The sequence below is a fragment of the Monodon monoceros genome, unplaced genomic scaffold, assembly GCF_005190385.1.
Source record: "Monodon monoceros isolate NGI ecotype Baffin Bay Population unplaced genomic scaffold, NGI_Narwhal_1 Super_Scaffold_2, whole genome shotgun sequence".
NCBI lineage: Eukaryota > Metazoa > Chordata > Mammalia > Artiodactyla > Monodontidae > Monodon > Monodon monoceros.
The window spans coordinates 6,928,187-6,947,810 of NW_021703776.1; the positions used below are offsets into that span (position 1 = coordinate 6,928,187).

A 19,624-nucleotide genomic window follows, 5' to 3' on the forward strand; every position below is an offset into this window, starting at 1 on the left:
GGGCCCACCGAGCGTGAAAACATGCTGTGGCCAGTTAAGGGGTGCAGAGGTCCCCAGTGATGCAGAGAGATACCCGAGTAGAAGAAGAAACAGATCAGTTGGACTCTATCATTATTGTAGGTATGCCCACTTGTCCAGCATAGGGACAATCTCAAACTTCATAACAAAGATCAACGTGCAACACGCCACCTGAGGTCAGGGAAGTGTAATGCGTGGGCTGTGGCCAGGTCCCAGCGCTGCCTCTCTTGCTGGTACAGAGGCCAACGGCGTCCTGAAGCCAGAGTTCAGCCAGGGGTGAGGCAGGCCCTCACTATGAGCGACACATGTATTCCTGAGATGCTGCACGTGCATTTTAATAAATCATATGTTTCATTTTCAAAGGAATATATGTTTAGAAGGAATGTTATGTTGACTAACTCTTTGTAAACTAGTACCATTTTGTCAATAACTCCTGGAACTTGTGTGTCTGCGGTGCTGGGGGAGAGGGACAGAAGGAGAGGGAGGCGGGAGAAGCATCCTCTCTGGTCTTGCCTTTCTGCTCTCAGGTTCCTAATTGCTAGCTGCTCCCGCCGGGCTGTGCCAGCAGCATCCCAGGCTGAGCCTGGGAGTTAGCCGTGCTGCCCTGAGAGCATCACCACCAGGGCAGACCAACTGGTCAGGACCCTGCAGAGAAGTTTCCAGATTCCCTTTTCTGCCCAGAGAACCCAGAGTTAGGTCTTTCTCATTTCCTCTGATGGTTCTTGAGGGACAAAATCTGGATAAAATTAAGTGACAGTGTTTACTTTGATTCACGGAGTGTTTGTAGTTCCAGGTGCTTCTGAAGAAAATCTCCTCGGTTATAGAATTGAGGGAAGTTTAAAAGTCGTTATCATGGTGCTTGCACTAATATGGGAATAGGGCCTGAGCCCCCGAGAGCCCCAGGTGAGTGAGCACTTCGGGGACCCGGGCACAGTGAGGGGGCAGCTGCTGCCTCAGGAGCAGGACAGAGATGTGGGAGGGCTCCCTCCTAGGGTCTCCTTCTCCACAGAAAATGGCATGATTGCCCAGAACACTATGAAACTGTGCTCCAAGCCCTAGACACTGTGGTACACTGTACAAATGACACAGAGGGAGCTGTAGGAAGGGTGCTGTGAGGACGAAATTCGCTCCCGGATGTGCTGAGCTGTGAGTCGGTGAAGGCCTGGGCCAGGAACTGCCACGCTGGCAGGCCTGGGAGGGGAAACCAGGGAGGCTGGGCAGACCCCACAGTGGCCAGTGGACCTGCTGGGCTTTTCTGGAGTCAGGACGTCTGCACGAAGTCTAAAAGGGACAGGAGGGGCCCTGCCAGGCGGAGTGACGGGTGCCAGCCTGGCCTGATTTTCCCTACATGGGAGTCCTGGCCTCATCACGTGTCTGGAAAGTGCTTCAGGCTTCCCGGTGGAAAACTGCTGAGTGAACATAAAATATCTGAGCGACTCCTTCTGTGATTCGTAACTGTTTAAAGGCCAAAATAAATAAATAAATAAATAAAAGCAAAGCAAAACCACAAAGCCCCAGGCCAATGGTCTGTCTGCTTTGGTAAATATTTATTTCTATGATGTCCTCTGGAAATGGGAACAAGAGAACGGACTGGCCCCAGACCCCATGGGACCAGGCAAGGTTAGCAAACCAGGTCTCTCCCGGCACCCGGCCCTCAGCCCCACCCTCAGCCAACCTCCGCATCCCACGCAGTCACGGCGACCGAGGCTGTTCGTAGGGTTCACACTGTGTGAGACCCCGTGCGAGGGCTGCAGGAGAACCGTCTCAGCCGTCCTCGGGCAGGCTGTACTTCAGTTGTTTTTGGGTTTTTTTTGTTTTTTTGCGGTACGCGGGCCTCTCACTGCTGTGGCCTCTCCCGTGGCGGAGCACAGGCTCCGGACGCGCAGGCTCAGCGGCCATGGCTCACGGGCCCAGCCGCTCCGCGGCATGTGGGATCTTCCCGGACCAGGGCACAAACCCGTGTCCCCCGCATCGGCAGGGGGACTCTCAACCACTGCGCCACCAGGGAAGCCCTGTACTTCAGTTTTAATAGCCTTACTTTCCCAATTGGAAAACCGAGGCTCACAGACGTGTCTGTGGTACAGCTCCAAACTTCTTTGTCAAATTCCCCTCCTTGCCCTGGACCTCGTATCCTCCAGCTGGGCTCTCACCTCCGTCCCTGTGCTGTCCACTCCAGGCCACGTCCTCGAATGCCTGTGCCCAAGCTCAGGAAGGCCACCCTTGCCCCCCATACCAAGGCCCCTGCTTTGTGCCTGCAGTCTGCTCCCCACTCTCCAGGGGTACCCTGCACACTCCCAGCTCCTCCAGGGAGCTTCCCCAGGGCATCCGCTCCTGCCCTGTGCCCCGTACCCTCTGCGGAGTCTCCAGAAGGGCCTCACTACCAGCCAAAGCCCTTCCTCACGGGAACAGACAGGCGTTTCCGAAGCTGGGTGGTGTGCATTGTTGGAAGCCTTCAAGCTGAGCCCAGTGAGCCTGTGTCACGGACGGTAGAGGGGACATCCTGGCATGCAGGACAGAGGCGAGGGACTCTTCCAGCTGGAAGATTCTGGGATCCTCAGACCTACCCAACTTTGCCTACTGTCAGTCACCTATCTCAGGCCCTGGCCTCTCACTGGGGTGATCCCAGAAGCCCGGGCTGCCACAGATTGAGGGTAAAGGTTCAACTCTACAAACGCACCGTGAGGGCTCGGCATCCAGCACAGCCTTGGCAAGTATGTGTGCTCTGGAAAGTTCTGTCAGCTGGATGTTAAGTGGAGGGTCTGAGAGCATCCAGCTGCCCTGTGCCTGATGCACAGTGGCGTCTGGTGACCGACCCTTCACTGAACACACAAATGCATGCATGAAGGAATGAACCAGAGAATGATCTCCACGATGTAGTTTAAGCCAACAGTTGGGGCCACTGTATTGGTCTGTCTGGACTGCAACAACGAAGTACCACAGATTGGGAACTTAACCAACAGTTTATTTCTTCACAGTCCTGGAGGCTGAAAGTCCAAGATCAAGGTGTCTGCAGGGTTGGTTTCCCCTGAGGCCTCTCTCCTTGGTGTGTCCACGGCCATCTTCTCCCCATGTCCTCATATGGTCTTTCCGCTGTGCATGTCTATGTCCCAATCTCCTCTTCTTATAAGGATACCAGTCAGATTGGATTAGTCCCCTCTAACGACCTCATTTTACCTTAATAACCTCTTTACAGGCCCCATCTCCAAGTACAGTCACAATAAGACACTGGGAGTTAGGACTTTAACACATCGATTTTTAGGGGACACAATTCAGCCTGTAAGAGCCTCTGACTAATAAGTGACTAGTAGGAGGTGGATGAAGATGCCTGTGAGCTGCAGGAAGGGATGCCTGATGGGGCTCCTTGTTGGGGAGCTCCTGCCTGCTGCCCGTCATGTGGCCTTTCACCCCTTGAGCCCCGAAGCTGTCTTCTGCGTGCTCATGTCCGTGTCACTAATGGCTTTGGCAGTGGCAGGGACTCTGTGAAGCCTGCAGAGATCCCATTTCCCTTCTGTCTTCAGTTTTGGCAGGCTCATTCCTCTGTTCTAACTATCCTCTGGGGTGCCAGGCCCGGGATGGCAGACCGGCTAGCAAATGTTAGCGCAAGCTTGTGTGCCCGACACACAGTGAGGTCCGACAAACCGAAACATCAGAGTATGGAGCAGAGGAAGGTTTATTGCAGGGCCATGCAAGGAGATGGGTGGCTCCTGCCCCCCAAAAACCCCAAAGTCCTAGAAGGGTTTTGGCAAATCATGTTTAAAAGCCAGGTGAGGGAGTGGTGTTGCAGGGTATGTGATCACCTAGTGCACAGTTCTCTGATTGGCTGATGGTGAGGTCACAGGGCATTGTCACAGGGGTTAACATTATCGATCCTCAGGCTCCAGGAGGCCTGGGGGCTCTGTGCTCATGGTCATCAAGTAGTTAACATCTTCCATTTGGTGAGGGTTTTCACATCCGTAAAACAACTCAGGAAATGTGCATCAAATACTATTATCTAGGTACCTCAGAGAGGAGCTAAAGCAGAGGATATGGGGGAGGAGTCTGTCCTGGGAAGGCCCCATGAGGTCCTGCTTGGTTACACAAACAGGCTTTTCCTGGCCTTTCTTGGCCTCAAACAGGGGGCTTCCCTGAGTCTGAGTGGGAGCGAGCCTTCCCTAACGAGGGTCCCCTCCTGACCCGAGGACGTGATCTGTCTGAGGCCTTGCAGGTGGGGCTGACACGGGACATGGGAACATGTCTGTGGGTCTATGGGGGGGGGGTCTCTGTGTCCACTACCCTGGGCCCTGCCCTAAACACCTTCATTCTTCTGTTCTTTGGTGGGGAAATATTGCTGTCCAGGTGGTCCATCTGGACACTGGGCGGGTTGGTGATAACTGTGCAACTGGCCAGGAGATCCAAGCGCAGCCTGGTTCTTGGTTGGCCAGCCATGGTCAGGGGGCTGACCTCAGCAGGCCTGAGGGGTCTGTGCAGGAGATCAGCTCTCAGCGGTCCTGGGCTCTGTCTGGGTGGCCCCCAGAGCCTGCTGGGACCTGAGAGCACAGGTGGGCAGCTCAGAGACAACCATGAACTCCCTTTCTGCAGGTTCTGTTGGGGTGACCCCTGGGTCTTCTGGGGGCCCCTGAAGATGGCACTGTTCAAGAATCGTAACTTATCTTGACGTGAATGTCGTGAACCGCTCATTTCACAGTATTTTTGAATTAGGTGCTGAACATGAAAAAAAATTTGAAGCATCATAGATTGGATTATTACTGATTCAGCAATATAGTAGGCTTTACTGGTTAGATACATATAAAGGATAAAGGAAGAGGACGGGAATATATTTGTTTAAAATTAAATTGCTGTTATTATTATAAAACACTGCTTATCAATTCATTCTGTCTGATTTTGTAACATGTAATGAGTAAAATGGATTACTGTATTTTTCCTTTCATGTCCACAGGATAAGAGTCAGATGTTGTTATATTCTAAATTTGAATTAAATATCCATGTTATCTTAAGTAATCATGATATGTACGTTTTAGCAATTATCTTTAGCAAAGACTAAATCATGTCTTTTTTCACAGTGTGTATCCTGAATAGTACCTATTATTAATGCTTAAAAGTATAAATATAACTATTCGGCCATTTATTTCCGAGACACAGATTCAGAAGTAATATTATTACACAAATGCTTCATCCAAGAAATTTCATTTCTTTTTGAATAAAGCTAGAATTTCACTTAAAAAACAAAACTTTTAAGAAGTGGTGAAATATGGGGCTTCCCTGGTGGCGCAGTGGTTGAGAGTCCGCCTGCCGATGCAGGGGACACGGGTTCGTGCCCCGGTCCAGGAGGATCCCACATGACGCGGAGCAGCTGGGCCCATGAACCATGGCCGCTGAGCCTGCGCGTCCGGAGCCTGTGCTCCGCCACAGGAGAGGCCGCAACAGTGAGAGGCCCGCGTACTCCAAAAAAGAAAAGAAAAGAAAAGAAAAGAAGTGGTGAAACATGAAGGTGTAAGGGAAACTGAGGGAACTAGCTTAGCACTTCCATGAATTCCAGTTTGGACAAGTTCCCCTGGGTAAGGTAAGCACGTTTCTTTGTAGCCAGAGGTTCATAGGAAACTTGGGGGGACTTGGGTTACCCGAGGGTACAAAGGGCCCATCCACAGTGACGGCTCTGCATTGGATACTTGCAGTCAGGGAAGCACAGCCGTGCTGCCACCTGCAAAGAAGCCATTTTCTTCCTATAGCTTCAATGGCATTTTAAAAAATAAACGTTTTATTTGGGAATTGCTTTAGATTTACACAAAGGTTGCAAGGGCTGTACAGAGTTCTGTTCGGTTGCCCCACCCCAGTTTTTCCGGCCCTTAACATCTTATATCACAATGCCACATGATCACGGCTAAGGAACCAGTATTGGGGCATCACTCTTAACTCAGGTCAGCAGCTTATTTGGAGGCCACACCTTTGCCCGTACTGTCCTTTCTCTGTCCCAGGATCCCATCCAGAACACCCTGTGATATTTACTCATCGTGTCTCCTCAGGCTCCCGAGCTGTGACAGTTTCTCGGACTTCCTCGTTCGTGCTGACCTGGCCAGTTTTGAGGAGGCCTGGTCAGGTGTTTTGTCCCTCAGTTGGGACGTGTCTGATGCTCACTCACAGTTAGGCTGGAGTTCCTGGTTACCGGGAGGAAGACCTGAGCGCCATTCTCACCACATCCGGTCAAGGGCACACACTCTCAAGGTGACTCATCACTGGTGACCTTGATCACCTGGCTGAGGTCACGTCTGTCGGGTTTCTCCACCTTAAAGTTACTCCTAGATCCCCTCCATCCTTCACACTTGACTCTTTGGAAGGAGGTCCTAAGCAGAGCCCACACTCTAGGGGTGGGGAATAAAGTGCATCTCCTTGGCAGGGGGAGCTATCTACAAAACTTATTTGGAGTTCTTCTGTAAGAGAGTTTTGCCTGTTCTCCCCATTCGTTCATTCATTCAGTCAGTCAGTATGGACTCATGGACATTTAATTTTACACTTTTTAACCCAAAATGATGATGTTTATTTTTTTGCTCAAATTGCTCAGGTCTGGCCACTGGGAGCTCTTTCGAGTTGGTCCCTCTGCTGTGTCCCTTCAACGGGGTGGCCCTGATCCTTTTGTTCTCTGAACACGTCCTCACTTTCTGGCGCTACAAGATGCTCCAGCTCACCTCGTAGGCTGCCTGCCCCGGTCTTAGAACCAACCGCATCCCCCCATGTCTGCTAGGGATGTAGAGCTGCGAAACAGAGTCCCTGCACACAAGGAACTAGTGGTCAGTCCAGCTAGAAGGCAGGGGGATGGCTTCTTCCCGCGACGGGAGAGGCCACAACAGTGAGAGGCCCGCATATCGCCAAAAAAAAAGATAATAATAATAAATAAAGGACAAAAATGTTTCAGACTTTTGCCATGGCCAAGACCATCTTTATGGCAACGACAAGCTTCTAAAAAGTTCTTTCAGAACTCCTGGCTGAGAAGAACAAGAGTGAAGCTGCAGAGAGGAGGGACAGAGACACCAGGGTTTCCTGCCCAGACCTCCCTCCTCACCCACCCCTGCAACCTGCTCCCTATGGAGTGCTGGGAAGGGAACCGCCATTCTTGGTATACGCCTGCTTTTCCCTCATTTAAATTGGTTTGAGGCTTTTGTTTTCAGGTTTGAGACATTTTTGGGTGGGTAAGGATGGAAAAACTGCGCATTCTCTTTTAGATAATTGCTGCATGCCTTGTTTTTGTTTAAATTCTTGGGAACTCAAAGTTTCAGCCTGTGAAGTGTGGAGTCCCTGGACCCAGGATGGCTTCGTGGGGCGTGGGTCACCCCTTAGGAGACTCTGGGCCAGGTGTGGAGTCGGCACTTTGGTGAATCAGGGAGCCAGTTGCATGGGCTAGCAGAGATGGCGAGAGGACACCAGGTCCAGGGTGCCTTCTACCTTCTGAAGACACTGTATAGGTGTGAAGACAGACACTGCGTGAACTGGCATCTAAGTCACTGTGGTCCCAGAAATAAGGGTGTGGTCAAGGCATCCAGCCCAGTAGAGGGCAGCAGGGTCAGTGGGACTGGCTGGCCCTGGTGGGGGAGGGGAGGGAAGCAATTTGCGGGTAGGAGGGCCTTCCCGAAAGGGACAAAGAATCCCAGCTTCCTAGCTGTGAAATCTTAGGCAAACTTACCAACGCAGCTTCTGCAAGCGGATGTTGGATATTGTAACACCTCATGAAGTTCAAATTCATTCAGTCATTCGGCTAACACGGACCTTGATGCTGTGATAGATTCTGCGATGCAAGATGGATAGACTTGTTGGCTGTGGGTCTGAAGGTTCCCACCACCACCATCACCCCCTGCCCCCGTCCTGGGAGTCTAGTGGAAGAGATATTTCAGCAAAGACACAACTCAGTGCAATTGAGCTGGATGGATGGGCAGAGCAAGGCAGCTTGGAAAAAAATCAGGGTAGCTTGTCGGCCTGATGGTCCTGGGTCCTTATCATATTCTGTAGCTGACCAGCTGGTGACCTTGGGCAAGTTCCCTATGATCTTAGCCTATCAGTAAAAAGGGGATAGTAACAGGACCTGCCTCACTCCCACTGAGGGGTCCGCTGGCTGCGACCTCCCCAACTCCCCTGAGGCTCTTTTCCTCCACACCTCCTGTTTCATTCTGTCACCTCTTGGGCTGGGGTGTCCTAGAGGGCAGGAAAAATGTCTGCTCTGTTTCCGAGGCCTGGGGCTCAGGGCCTCAAGGAATGAATGCCCTACTCAGCTGGGAATGAGAGTCCAGTGATTCTGACTTCTTGAGAAATCAGAGCATTGCAGGGATTCTTCAAATCCTTCTGAAGAGACGGTGAACAGTGAGAGTAGAGTCTGAGCGTACCTGGCCTGGGCCCTCAGGGATGCAAACAAGGGGTCTGTCGTGTCTCCTCCCCGGACACGCTTACTTTGTACTTTGGATTCAGGGCCACAAGGTTTTTGGTGGCTGGCTACTTTTAAAGAAGTCCATTCAGAGAAGATTTTTCCCACTCAGTCTCTCCACTGGTCCCGACAAGCCATGTTTTTCCTGCCCTGTGCTCGGACAGGACGGGCAGGGCTGCTCCTGAAGAGCCAGGGTGGGCCTGGATGTTGCATTCCTGAATCAGGGGCAATTCCTGGTAACTGCACCCCAAGCTGTGCCCACTTTTCCAGGTGGGATTCTGAGAACATTTGGTCCGGGTGACAGATGCAATCTATGTCTCTTCTGCAGGAAGTAGGGTGGAGTGCCTTCCAGGAAACGTCTTCCTCGTGTAAGGGGCTTTGTGTGTTCACAAGATAAAGTGTTGATGAAACTGTTCTTTTGTACAGGAGGAAGAGCACTTCTAATTCTGCAGAAGGGCCTACATTTTACAAGGGGATCTTCAAGAGCATGCTGTCCACTTCCCAGTTTTCACCAATGGGGAAACTGAGGCTGTGGGACTGAGTAAGGGGCATCTGTGTCTTGGGGATGCTGGCATCTATCTGCCTTTCCTCCTCTGAGCATCCCTCTGTCTGGGACCTTCTTTCTTGTCCACTCCTGGCCTGCCTAAATCTTGCTAATTTCAAGAAGACGTGACTTCTAAAGTCTTTCCCGACCCTCTGCCTCCGTTGGCCGGACTTTCCAGGGCTTCTAAAGCATCTTGGGTTTCCTCTGTTACGGCCGTGCTGCTTTATGTGTGCACTACCCCCAGTAGACTGTAAGTCACAGGCGGGCAGCGAGGTTTCACTTTCTTAGAGCACAATAATTACAGCGCCGAACGAATGAATGAACGAACGAACCAGTTGTGCAGGAACCAGGACTTTGCCTGCCTTTTCGGGACCCGCCAGCCCGTGAACACTGAGTCTGGGCTGCTCAACGGGTCTAATAATTCTCAGTCCCACCTGGCCAACGCAGAGAGGTCGCAGGGCCGCACGGGGCCCCGGGCGCGCCTGGAGCGCGCTGCTTTGTTAGGGCGATGAATCCAGGTGACCGGCCGGCCCGGGCGTGGCGGCGGCGATTGCCCGCGCCGCCTCGAGGGGGCCCTGCGGCGGGCGCGGCCGCGAGCCAGGAGGACGGGCCCGCCCGCGCGCTGCTCGCGCTGCTCGGCGCCCTGCCTGCTGCGGCCATCGCCCCACGGGACCGCGCCGCCGCTCGCCCAGGTACTGGAGGGGGGCACGCGCCGCCAACCTCTTTGTCTCGGGCGGGCGGGCGCCGGCGTCTGCTCCTGGGGAGCGGGCAGGGGGCTCGGGGCGCGCAGGGGAACGGAGCTCCGGGCGCGCGGGGACCTGAGCTGGGGGCGAGAGTTCGGCCGGGGTCCGAGAACGGGGGAGCGGGGCTCAGGGACAGAGTCGGGTGAACGCGGCGGGGGGCGCGGGCGGGCTCGGCCGGGGTCCGGGACGTGGTCTGGGGACGGGGGCGCGGGGACGCGGCTGGGGCGCGCGGACGCAGCCGCGGAGCGGGCCGTGTGCGTCAGGGGCCCTCTGCGCCGGGGCGCCCTGGACGGCGGGCGCGGGCCGGAGCGGCACTGTCGCGGCGGCGCCCGGGTGGACTTCGCTCTCCAGGACGGGTCCCGAGACTCCGGGGCGGAGAGCCGAGTTGGAGCTGCAGTGGGAAGGCTCAGGACCCTTCTCCCGCTCTTTGCAAGCGGGCTTTCCGGTGCGTCTCTGTTTCCCTTTCCCTGTGTTAGGCGGGAAGTAGGGGGTCCCTTGGCGCTTCCTTCCTGACTTCTGAAGGAGCGGGAACCGGGCGGGGGCGTTGCGGGGCCGGGGCCACCTGCGGCACGTGCCTGCTGCCACGCCGGCGCTGTCGCTGACAGGCAGGAAGAGGGAGGGTCCGGGGCTCGGTGGGCGCCGCCTGGGTCTGATAAGTGAGATGGGGTCGTTTGCCTGAAGTGATTTGAAAATCTGTGTGGCGGGAAGGGGCTGAAGAGCTCCCGTTGAATTCTTGAGACAGCGCTGGCGGGTGCCCCCCATTCTCCAGTGTGGTTAAAAAAATAAAAGCCCATGGGGTGTGTGGCCTGCAGAGACCGCTGTTGAGGGAGGTCACTGCCCACTTAGAAGTCCCCCAGATCCTGAGGGTGTCCCTGTCCTTCACACACTTTGATCTTCTGGCAGAGTTTTCCCCCATTTTCACTCTTTTGTAATGTGAATGCGTGTTCATGGAGGACTCTTTAAATATTCTGAAAATGTGACTGAAAATTATCATTGCATCGATGTCGCAAAGCCCTTCAGAGCTAACCGTCTTGGCATTTTGGTATACATGGTCTGTGCATATTATTCTTTGTGAAGTGCTTTAGTTCTTTGCCTTTTGAAAGAGATTTGTGTGTCCTTGTGATTCCTCTTTAGGGCCTGGGAGGTTATATTTGCAAATCAATCAACAAGTATTAAGAAAGGCATTTCTGTGCGGAGGCCTGGAGGGGCCAGGGAGTCGCTGCAGCTGGAGGGTGGAGCGGGCAAGGCCATTCTGCGGAGAACGAGGGGACCTCTGTGCACAGGGAGCTGACTGTGGGATCTGGCAGGAGGCCAGGCTCCTGACCTCAAAGACAAAGTAACAGTAATCTTACTTAGTAACTTTACAAAGTAATGGTGACCCGGGAGACGAAGTAATAGCGAAGTAATAGCATGGTCGTAGCAAATGCTTGTGGAGTGTTTGCTTGTGCTAAATGCTTTGCATGCATTCGTTGCATTCACCCAAATAACAGCCCTTGGAAGGAGCTGGGACTCGTGCTCCATTTTACAGATGTGCAAACTGAGAGGCAAAGAAAGGCTAAGTATCTTGTCCAAGTTGTCGCCCAACGTGGTGGTGCAGCCCAGGATTCGGCCAGGACAGCGGGGTTCCAGGGCCCCGAAGTTGCTGTTGCTTGTCTGTCAAGTGGATGCATGTCCTGGCCGCAAATTCCTCGGCTGAGGTGCCAAAGTTAGCAGAAGCAGCAGCTGAGTTACTTCTTTACAAACCAAGGAAAAGATAGCAAAAGTAGTAGCCTCAGGGAACTGGTGTTCCTGGATGCAAACTGACTTGGCTTTTACAAAGTGTAGCTTTGGCACCTATGGGTTTTCAATGGAGCTATTTGCACACGTGACCCTGGGAGCTAAAGGTCACCAGGTCAAAGTATGTTCCTGGGCTGCAGGAGATATTCCTGATGGGATTAAAAATGGCCTGGGAATAAGGCCAAAAGGCAAGAAAAGAGAGGGGAAAGGCCAAGAGGGGACGATTTCTGACCCACCATGGGGCGACGGCAGCTTGTACACAAGGCCCATTTTACAGGTGCGTACATTTATTAAAGCGCAAACAGCTGGGGACTAGATCAGACCCAGCCCTCTGGCTCTCCCTGCGTGCGCAGCTCCTCCTCTAGGGTCAGCCTGGCAAAAACTACCACCACGCTAGGAGAAAGCCTTTTGTACCCAAACCAAACCCTGCTCCACCCCTGACCCCTGACCCCAAACTCCTATGCGGGCGAGGTGCCAGCTGTTCCTGCTAGAGAAATAGCCCGCCTCCAGCAGGCAGAAAGTTACTGTTGTATCCCAGCCACCCAGTGCATCCACAGCTCCCTGAGTAGAGGCTTCCTTACAGTGGCTCTGCTTTCTCTTGGAGAGGCGCCTGTTTTGTGGCTGCGTTTGACGGGTCTTCTGGTACCAGGCAGTGGGTTGGGATGGGGTCCCGGAGGTACACAGACCCTGAACCCTAGGCTCTTTCCTGTGTGGCCCGGTAAGCACGGGAGTCATCAGTGACCTAGAGCCGGCCCTGTCCCCCTGGAGTCCTTTGCAGTTATCTCTGTTGATCCAGAATAAGGGGTCTGGCCAGTTGGTTAGTTCAATAGGCATTCTGTTAACTCAGAGTCGCTACATGTTCCTGGTTGTTAGCAAGAGTGTTCAAAATCATCACTGCTTTCATTATTGTCCGGGTTCTGGGCACTACTCTGGCTACTGAAAGAGTTACCTCTTTGAATCCTCTCTGTTAAGCAGAGGCGGGTGTGAGAGGGTGTCGTGTGGCCTGTCCACGTGGAGTGACATTTAAACCCCAGCTGTCCGACAGCGAGGGTGTATTTTTCCGTGCTGCCTCACTGATTTTAAAACACCTGGACATTAAAAATTGCCTCAGGCAGAATGCCGCCGAATGTGAGTGAACCGTCTCTTAGGGTTCAGAAGATGTTTTGACTCTTCCAGGCTGTTGAGTCCCTAGAAAAGGCAGGTTTGCTGCTCTGTAGTTGTGGGTGAGCTCAGCGTGGGGACACTTATTTCCTTGATGTCTGTCCTTTCCCCAGAAAAGCAGAAAACTAGAATCTCCAGGTTTCTGGAGCTTCCTTTTGCACTTGAGTTTGGCGAACCGCACCCCTCCCCCTGCCACCCGCACGCATCATTTTGGTGTGGGTTGGCCGGGTGTCTGCCTGCCAGGGCCACGAGCCAGGCCCCCTTGCAGGGACATCTCTGTCTCTTGCTCTGTGTGCACTCGGGGTCCCCACTGCACGCCTGGCCCTGGTGCAGGCCGGCCGGCCGGATGTCTCCTACCTGCTGTCCCAGACCCCCGCTGGGGACTGCCTCTGCTGGATAGGAGGGAGGAGGCCAGTGAAGGTGAGGATGACCGCCACCTGGGGCCACTGATAGGAGCCATCAGAATGCCCTACTGTGTCACTGAGGGGAGGATAGTCATCGTGATGATCCCTAGACATTTAAAAAGAGCTATGTTAATTTTTTTAAAAAGAAGGCAATGATCTGGTATTAATATGTTTGGTCCCAAATGGGCTAAATTAATGAAAAATTTATGTCTAAAGAGTCTGTGTCAGTGAGCAGGAAAATTCCCTCTGGTGGAGCATTTCCTGATTGTGCCATGGAGGTGCCCCCCAGAGCCACCAACTCTGGGAGAAGAGGTTTCCTCACGTTCCGTGCCCCCCCCCCCCGCCACAATCCCCCTACGCCCGCCCGCCTGGGCTGGAAGCCCTGGGAGCCCTTGGCAAGTATCTCCCCGGCTCCCAGCCTAGTAACCTTGCAAGATTAATGCCTTCTTCTGATGGAGTGGTTACCCATGCGCGATGGGGTGCTTGCTATCAGCGATCAGAGAGATCGTCACCCAACGTTGCAAGATAACATTTTTGTCTCTGTTTTCTGGAATGGACACTGAGACGCAGTGAACTTAAGTCATTTGCCTGTGTCATGGGGCTGCTTGGAACCCAGGTCTGTCTGGGGACAGAGCCTGTGCCTGGCCCTCATCCACAGAAGGTGAGTGCCTCCTTGGTCACAGGGGCCCGAGCCTGTGCGTGGAGGGGGTGGTGTGGTGCTGGGCGGGGTCCCAGAGTGGAACCCAGGTCCCTCCGCGATGCTGGGACTTCTTCCCAAGGCCAGGGGTCTCCATGGTCCCCTGCCCGCGTCACCCCTCCTCGAGGGCCTGGCGAAGGCTCCGAAAGCTCTCGAGTGCCCGCCGTCCGTAGCTGGCCGGGGTTCCAGCCGCAGCTGCTTCCTCGGACATGGAGCCTTCGCCCCTCTTCCTCCTTCCTCAGCTCTGACTATGGCACGTGGCCAGCTGCCTGCTTTCCCCTTCCTCTTCTCCCTGGGGGAGCTGATAGCGCTCAGGACGCCCTGTGCGGGCACGGCTCTGTTTCTAAGATTGAGGAGACATCTGAGGGAATCCTCATTCCAGCTTCCCGAGTGGCAGCCTGTTGGTGCCACTCCCAGCCAGTCTGCGCCCGTGTGCTGGGGGAGGTGGGAAGGGTGTCACCTCCTTTCGTCGTGTCTTAGGGGGTGGCAGCCACAGGGTATGACCTGGAACCTCTTGAGCGTAGGTTTCCCGAAGCTGGTGATGAACAACAAACCCCGAGGCTTTAAAGACATACGAATGAGTTAGGTGCCCCAGTGGAAGAAGGCCAAGGCTCTGGAGAAGGGGCAGAGGCAAAGGCAATGCGTGCAGTGAGGCCCGCTTGCCTCTTCTTTGCAGGGAGAGGCGGCTGTGCCCCGGAAACTCGGGAGCCGGTCGTTTCACACTGGAGGATTCAGGAATCCGCTCCTCTCATTACCCTGGACCACAGCTGCTCTGTGTTGCATCTCACTCATGGTGGAGCCTCCCAGGGCGCGGGGGAGCAGCCTACAGCTGGCCGTGCGAATCGCCCCGGGGCCAGGCTGGGCCATTAGCTGGGGCGTCTGCGTTCTGTACACATTCCTCCCGTCGGGCTGCGGGAACAAAAGGGCCCCATTGACTCGGTCCTGGCGTCCCCCTCCGCTTGCGATCCGTCACCTTTTTCAGAGGTTTCCTGAGCGCCCACCCCTCACCACTGGTGGTTTTGGATGCACATCAAAGGCAGCGTGCTGGGAGGAAAGAGCTGGGCTCTGGCGGCCACAGGTCTGGGGTAGAAGGTGCCCTTTGTCCCGTGAATGCCCTCTCCGTTCCCCACCTGCAGCCCGGGGACATCGCCGCCCTCTGCGTGACTCGTACCGGCGCTCCTCCTGGTTGCTGTTTTGTCTGACTGCCGGGGTCCCGCGCGTGGCCCTGCACGTCCCTCCTGCTTGCCAGCTCCTGGGCCGCTACGTACTCTGGTTCTGCCAAATTTCCACCGCCCCAGGGGCTCCTGCTGAAACATCACTTCCCCATTCTCGGAGGCCCTATCTGGTCCCCCTGGGGACAAGCCTTTGTGATAACAGGAGGACGCGGTGGGGACTCAGGAGTTTGCCCATGAGCTTGGACAGGTGTGTTTCCAGTTTCTCTTCTCTGGAAAGACCAGAAGCGCCCAGTGGCTGGGGGTGGAGGAAGGGGAACACACCTCTGCTCGCGTCCACTGGGCTGGCGGCTGAGTGAGGCAGGCCCGGCTCTCAGCTGGCCAGGTACATGTTTTCTCTTGTCCTGCCCTAGGAGGGGAGGGGACGTTTGTCATCTGTGTTGCTCAGGGGGTGGGAGAGGATTCGCAGGGAACGGACGTGCCTTTGCTTCCTAAATCATTTTTTGATTCTTTTTCTACAAAGTAATTTTTGTGTAATACGTTTGCTGTAGACTTGGAAAAGAGGGAGAAATGTTAAGAATGCAGGAAAAATGTCCTAATATTACCACCCAGGGAGCGATGTTTTCACCCTCTTGTATGCTGTGTACATTCTGTGCTTTTCAAGTTTACCCACTTGAGATCAATGTATTATTTTAGCATCAAGGTGGCAATATAAGCATTTCCCCACTTGTAGCTAACTCTGCATACACACGAGTGTTGATGACAGTAGAGAACCCAGTAAGTACGTGATGACCATTTGTCCTCTGGTCACGGACGGCCTGCGTGCATCCTTGCACGGAGATCGTTGGGCAAGATCCTGGCCAGTCATGTTCTTGGAGGGACTCTTAAGGTGGTTCGAGGTCAAAGAACACAAACTACTTTTTTTTTTTTTTTGCGGTACGCGGGCCTCTCACTGTTGTGGCCTCTCCTGTTGCGGAGCACAGGCTCTGGACGCGCAGGCCCAGTGGCCATGGCCCACGGGCCCAGCCGCTCCGCGGCATGTGGGATCCTCCCGGACCGGGGCACGAACCCGTGTCCCCTGCATCGGCAGGCGGGCTCTCAACCACTGCGCCACCAGGGAAGCCCCACAAACTATTTTTGATTGGTGTAAAATACCCATAACATAACTTAACCATTTTCAAGTGTACAGTTCCGTGGCATTAGTACTTTCGTATTGTGAGACCGTCACCACCATCCGTGAACAGAGCTCGTTTCATTTTGCAAAACAAACTCCGTCCCCATTAAACACTTACTCCCCATCCCTCCTCCCCCAGCCCCTGTCACCTACCATTCTACTCTCTGTTTCTATGGATTTGACTACTCTAGGTACTTTATGGAAGTGGAATCATATATTTATTTTTGGGGGGGCACTGGCTTATTTCACTTAACATAATGTCCTCGAGTTTCATCCGTGTTGTAGGATGTGTCAGAATTTCCTTCCTTTTTAAGACTGAATGATATTCCATTGTACATAAAGACCACTTTTTGTTGATCCATTGGTCCTCCAATGGACACTTGGGTTGCTTTCACCTTTTGGCTATTTTGAATAATGCTGCTCTGAACATGGGTGTGCAGGTATATGTTTGGATCCCTGCTGTCACATCTTTGGGGTGTATACCTAGAAGTGGGCACAAGGTTTCTGAAGCCCCTTGAGATATATGGTTGGATTGCAGTCGAGAAACAGCGTGCTCGCAGAACCCTCTTCGTGCTCTCCCAGGGTGCCTGAACTCCCGGCCGGCTTGGCGCACGCTGGGAAAAACCAGGCCTGCAGGAAAAGGAAGAGGGAGACTTCTCACCGAGCTATTTTGACAGATTGTGTAAACTCAGTGATTAATGGAATGAGAAAGCAGGAAGAATGTCTTTCATTAAGAAAAAAAAAAAAAGAGCCTTTGGGGTTGCTTGGTTTTATTTTCAATTAAAAGGGTCTGATTTTGTTTCTGGAGAATGGCTTTAATTTGGATAAATGGTTCAGTCTGGGACCCGCATGCCAGAACCTATGATGTATGAGTGCAATTATTCCGGGTTTCCTCAGGAACAGCACAGATCCGGGCCCTGCTCTGGCCTGGCCTTGGTGAAATGGCGATGACGGCGGCTGTGCCTTAGAGGGAGACCGCTCTTCTGAGCAGTACCTGGAGCCTGCGGGGCCCGAGGCCCAACCAGGTGGATGCTGGTTAATTTTTACCCTCCAAGAACGTGTTCACGGTCTCAAGTCAGGAATGCCAACCAGCAGGCCCTACCCCCGGCACTGGAACACGTTGGACCAGAATTACTGGCATCTTTTCCAGTGTGGGCATTTGCAGAATTGGTCAGGCTTGGGGGATTCAAAGCGGGGGGGACATCCTTACATTGTCCCCTATTTGTGGAGGCTCCCTGGCCCAGGCAGGGTTCAGGCCCTGGGCGCTGGGCTCTCTGCAGGGTGGTCCGGTGGGGCTTCTCTGGAAGGAGATGCTGGACTGAAGGATGTGATGGAGTCAATCCTGGGCTCTCTGGGAAGGATCCATCGGGTGGAGGGCCAGTGAGGGCAGAGGCCTCAGGCAGGAGCTGCCTGGTGCATTCCCGGAGCAGGGAAGGGATTGAGGAAGGGGAAGGAAGTAAGAAGACACCAGCATTCCGCTCCTGATACTAGGAACACCGTGTCAAAGCCTTAGCCTTCCACGCTAATGGGGGTGGCAGGTCCGCCATGAGTCCTGGCCAGCCTGGGGCCTGTGGGAGCTTGGGTGAGGGCGGGGAGTCTACACAGGAATGTGTGCGAGTGCAGCCCACGGAGGAAGGACAGTTTGCTGAAACAGGTGGTTGGAGAATCGTGGAGCCTGGAGATATTGTAACCCCGAAGATCCTGTGGCCCAGAATGAGAAGCATGCCCATTGTGGCAGGCTGGGGTTCTGGGACGCGTGGGCCTCGGCCTGCAGGAGAAAGGAGTGTGTGCACCCAGCTTTCGGGGGAGTGAGGGACTGAGCCCGCCAGGCCGCAGGCCGCCTGCCTGCGAGAGCTCGTATGTGCTGTTCTGCCCCTGGAGAGGCCGGGCAGCTGTGCACGGGCCCCTGAGGAAGGGCAGTTCTCAGCATAACAATAGGAACATCTTGGGCTGAGGGCTGGCTGGGCTGATGAAGACTTTGGGTGACATGGGTGACTGGCAACAAGAGGGTTGATGTCTCTTGCTCTTCACTCCCCCCCAGCGCCATTTAAATGGAAAAAATCCAAAATATAGGTCATCTGTAAGAGCCTAAGGCACTTGTACAGAATTTGTTTCTTGCTAGAGGCACTATCGCGACTTAAATGATGTCTGCACATTTATAAAAGGTCCCCCATTCTCACGCTTACAAATACACGATTGTCTTCCTCTTCCCGGTTTGGTTTTTGTAACAGTTCAGCGTTAGAAGTGTGGTGTGTGTGTATTTGTATGCTGGTGGTTTTCCCAAACCTATATCCTATGCTAAGCATTTCCCGTGTATCTGCCTCGACTTGACAGTTGTCACAGCGATGACTCTTACAGCCCTTCAGCGTGATGACCGTACCTGCATGAGCCCCCAACCGCTGGGCTGGCTACTTGCGGGTAAATGACTCTCCTTAGAGCTGCTTCTTTCAGAAGGTGAAAGAAGAAGGCGCTCGGCTCTGGCTTGCTGGGGACCTGCTGGCCTCTGGTTTTGTGTGTAGCCCACGGGGAGGTCTGTGCGGCCTCAGGCCTGGCCCGGACACAGTCCCTCCCTCTGCCTAGGCTGCTTGTCCTGCCCCAAGGGGCCAAGTTTTCCTTCCAGCTTGCGGGGCCTGCGCGCCACAGTGGGCGGAGGTGAGCGTGGCTCTTGCTTGGTTAGGTCCTCACAAAGGCACCGGGGTCAGGGCCCAGCACCGCACCCTGTGGCCTGCTGTGTGCTGATGGAATTACGTGCACTGGAGCAGCAGTGCTTCTGACCTCGGCTCCGGGAGCCTTTGTGACCAAGAATCTTGGCCAGTGTCCAGCTAGGACCTGTCGGGGCTGAACTCAGCTCTGCAACCAATAATGTTCTAGTGGGGTCCAGACAGTCTCAGCTTTCAGGTTTCACTGCCAAGATGAGTTGGATTAACGGGCTGGAGCTGACGAAGACTTTTGGCCAACGGTGATCTTTCTTGTGTGCTCTCCCGTGACCCCTGGTTTACTGCCTCCCTTCCATTTGGCCTCACTGGTTGTTTCTGATGTATTCTGTCTGTTGTCAGACCCGTGCGCTTTCAGGACCTCAGCTCCTCTGTGTACCCTGGTGCTGCTGGAAATGGCATGGTCCTGCTTGTTTGCTCTGGGGCCGTGGTACAAAGGGAGTATGCTCTGCAGTAACCACTGTGGCCTGGGTCCTGCCTCTGCATGTGACCCTGGGACAGCCGTCTTGCGCTTGAAGTGTTGCTGAACACGGAGGGTTGGTATCAAGGACCCCCCCGGGTTGCTGGGGTAAATGTGATGTCGTGTACACACTGGGTGTCGTAGTCTTTAGTCATTAAGCCTTTCGAGGAGCTGAATCCAGGAGAAGCCTTCCACCCACTCCCCACCCCATGCTAGCCCGCCTCCCGGAGATAGACCCTGGGAAGGAGGTGAGGGTGTGGGACCCCCAGCTCTTCTCAGCCAGGCGCATGTCCTCTGGGTGGAACCCTGGCAGTCACAGGCCCACACTGCCCTTCCTGACGCCCAGTTAGCACATCC

The 19,624-nt window shown here is 54.2% G+C and overlaps 1 protein-coding gene across 4 annotated transcripts in view; it reads left to right on the forward strand.

Annotated features, from left to right (window-relative positions):
- Window positions 1-9,552: 9,552 nt before the first annotated feature.
- TNS3 (tensin 3) overlaps window positions 9,553-19,624 on the forward strand; it is a 226,698-nt gene continuing 216,626 nt past the window's right edge. Inside the window, exon 1 of one of the 4 annotated variants that reach the window (XM_029232983.1) lies at window positions 9,553-9,658. Coding sequence is in view for 1 of the 4 variants with exons in the window: in XM_029232980.1 (XP_029088813.1) it covers window positions 13,646-13,711 (66 nt within the window). In the remaining 3 variants the exon portion in view is untranslated. Of the gene's footprint in view, window positions 9,659-10,043; window positions 10,155-13,394; window positions 13,712-19,624 lie in introns of those variants that run through there. The other 3 variants (XM_029232982.1, XM_029232981.1, XM_029232980.1) reach the window with 3 other exon arrangements.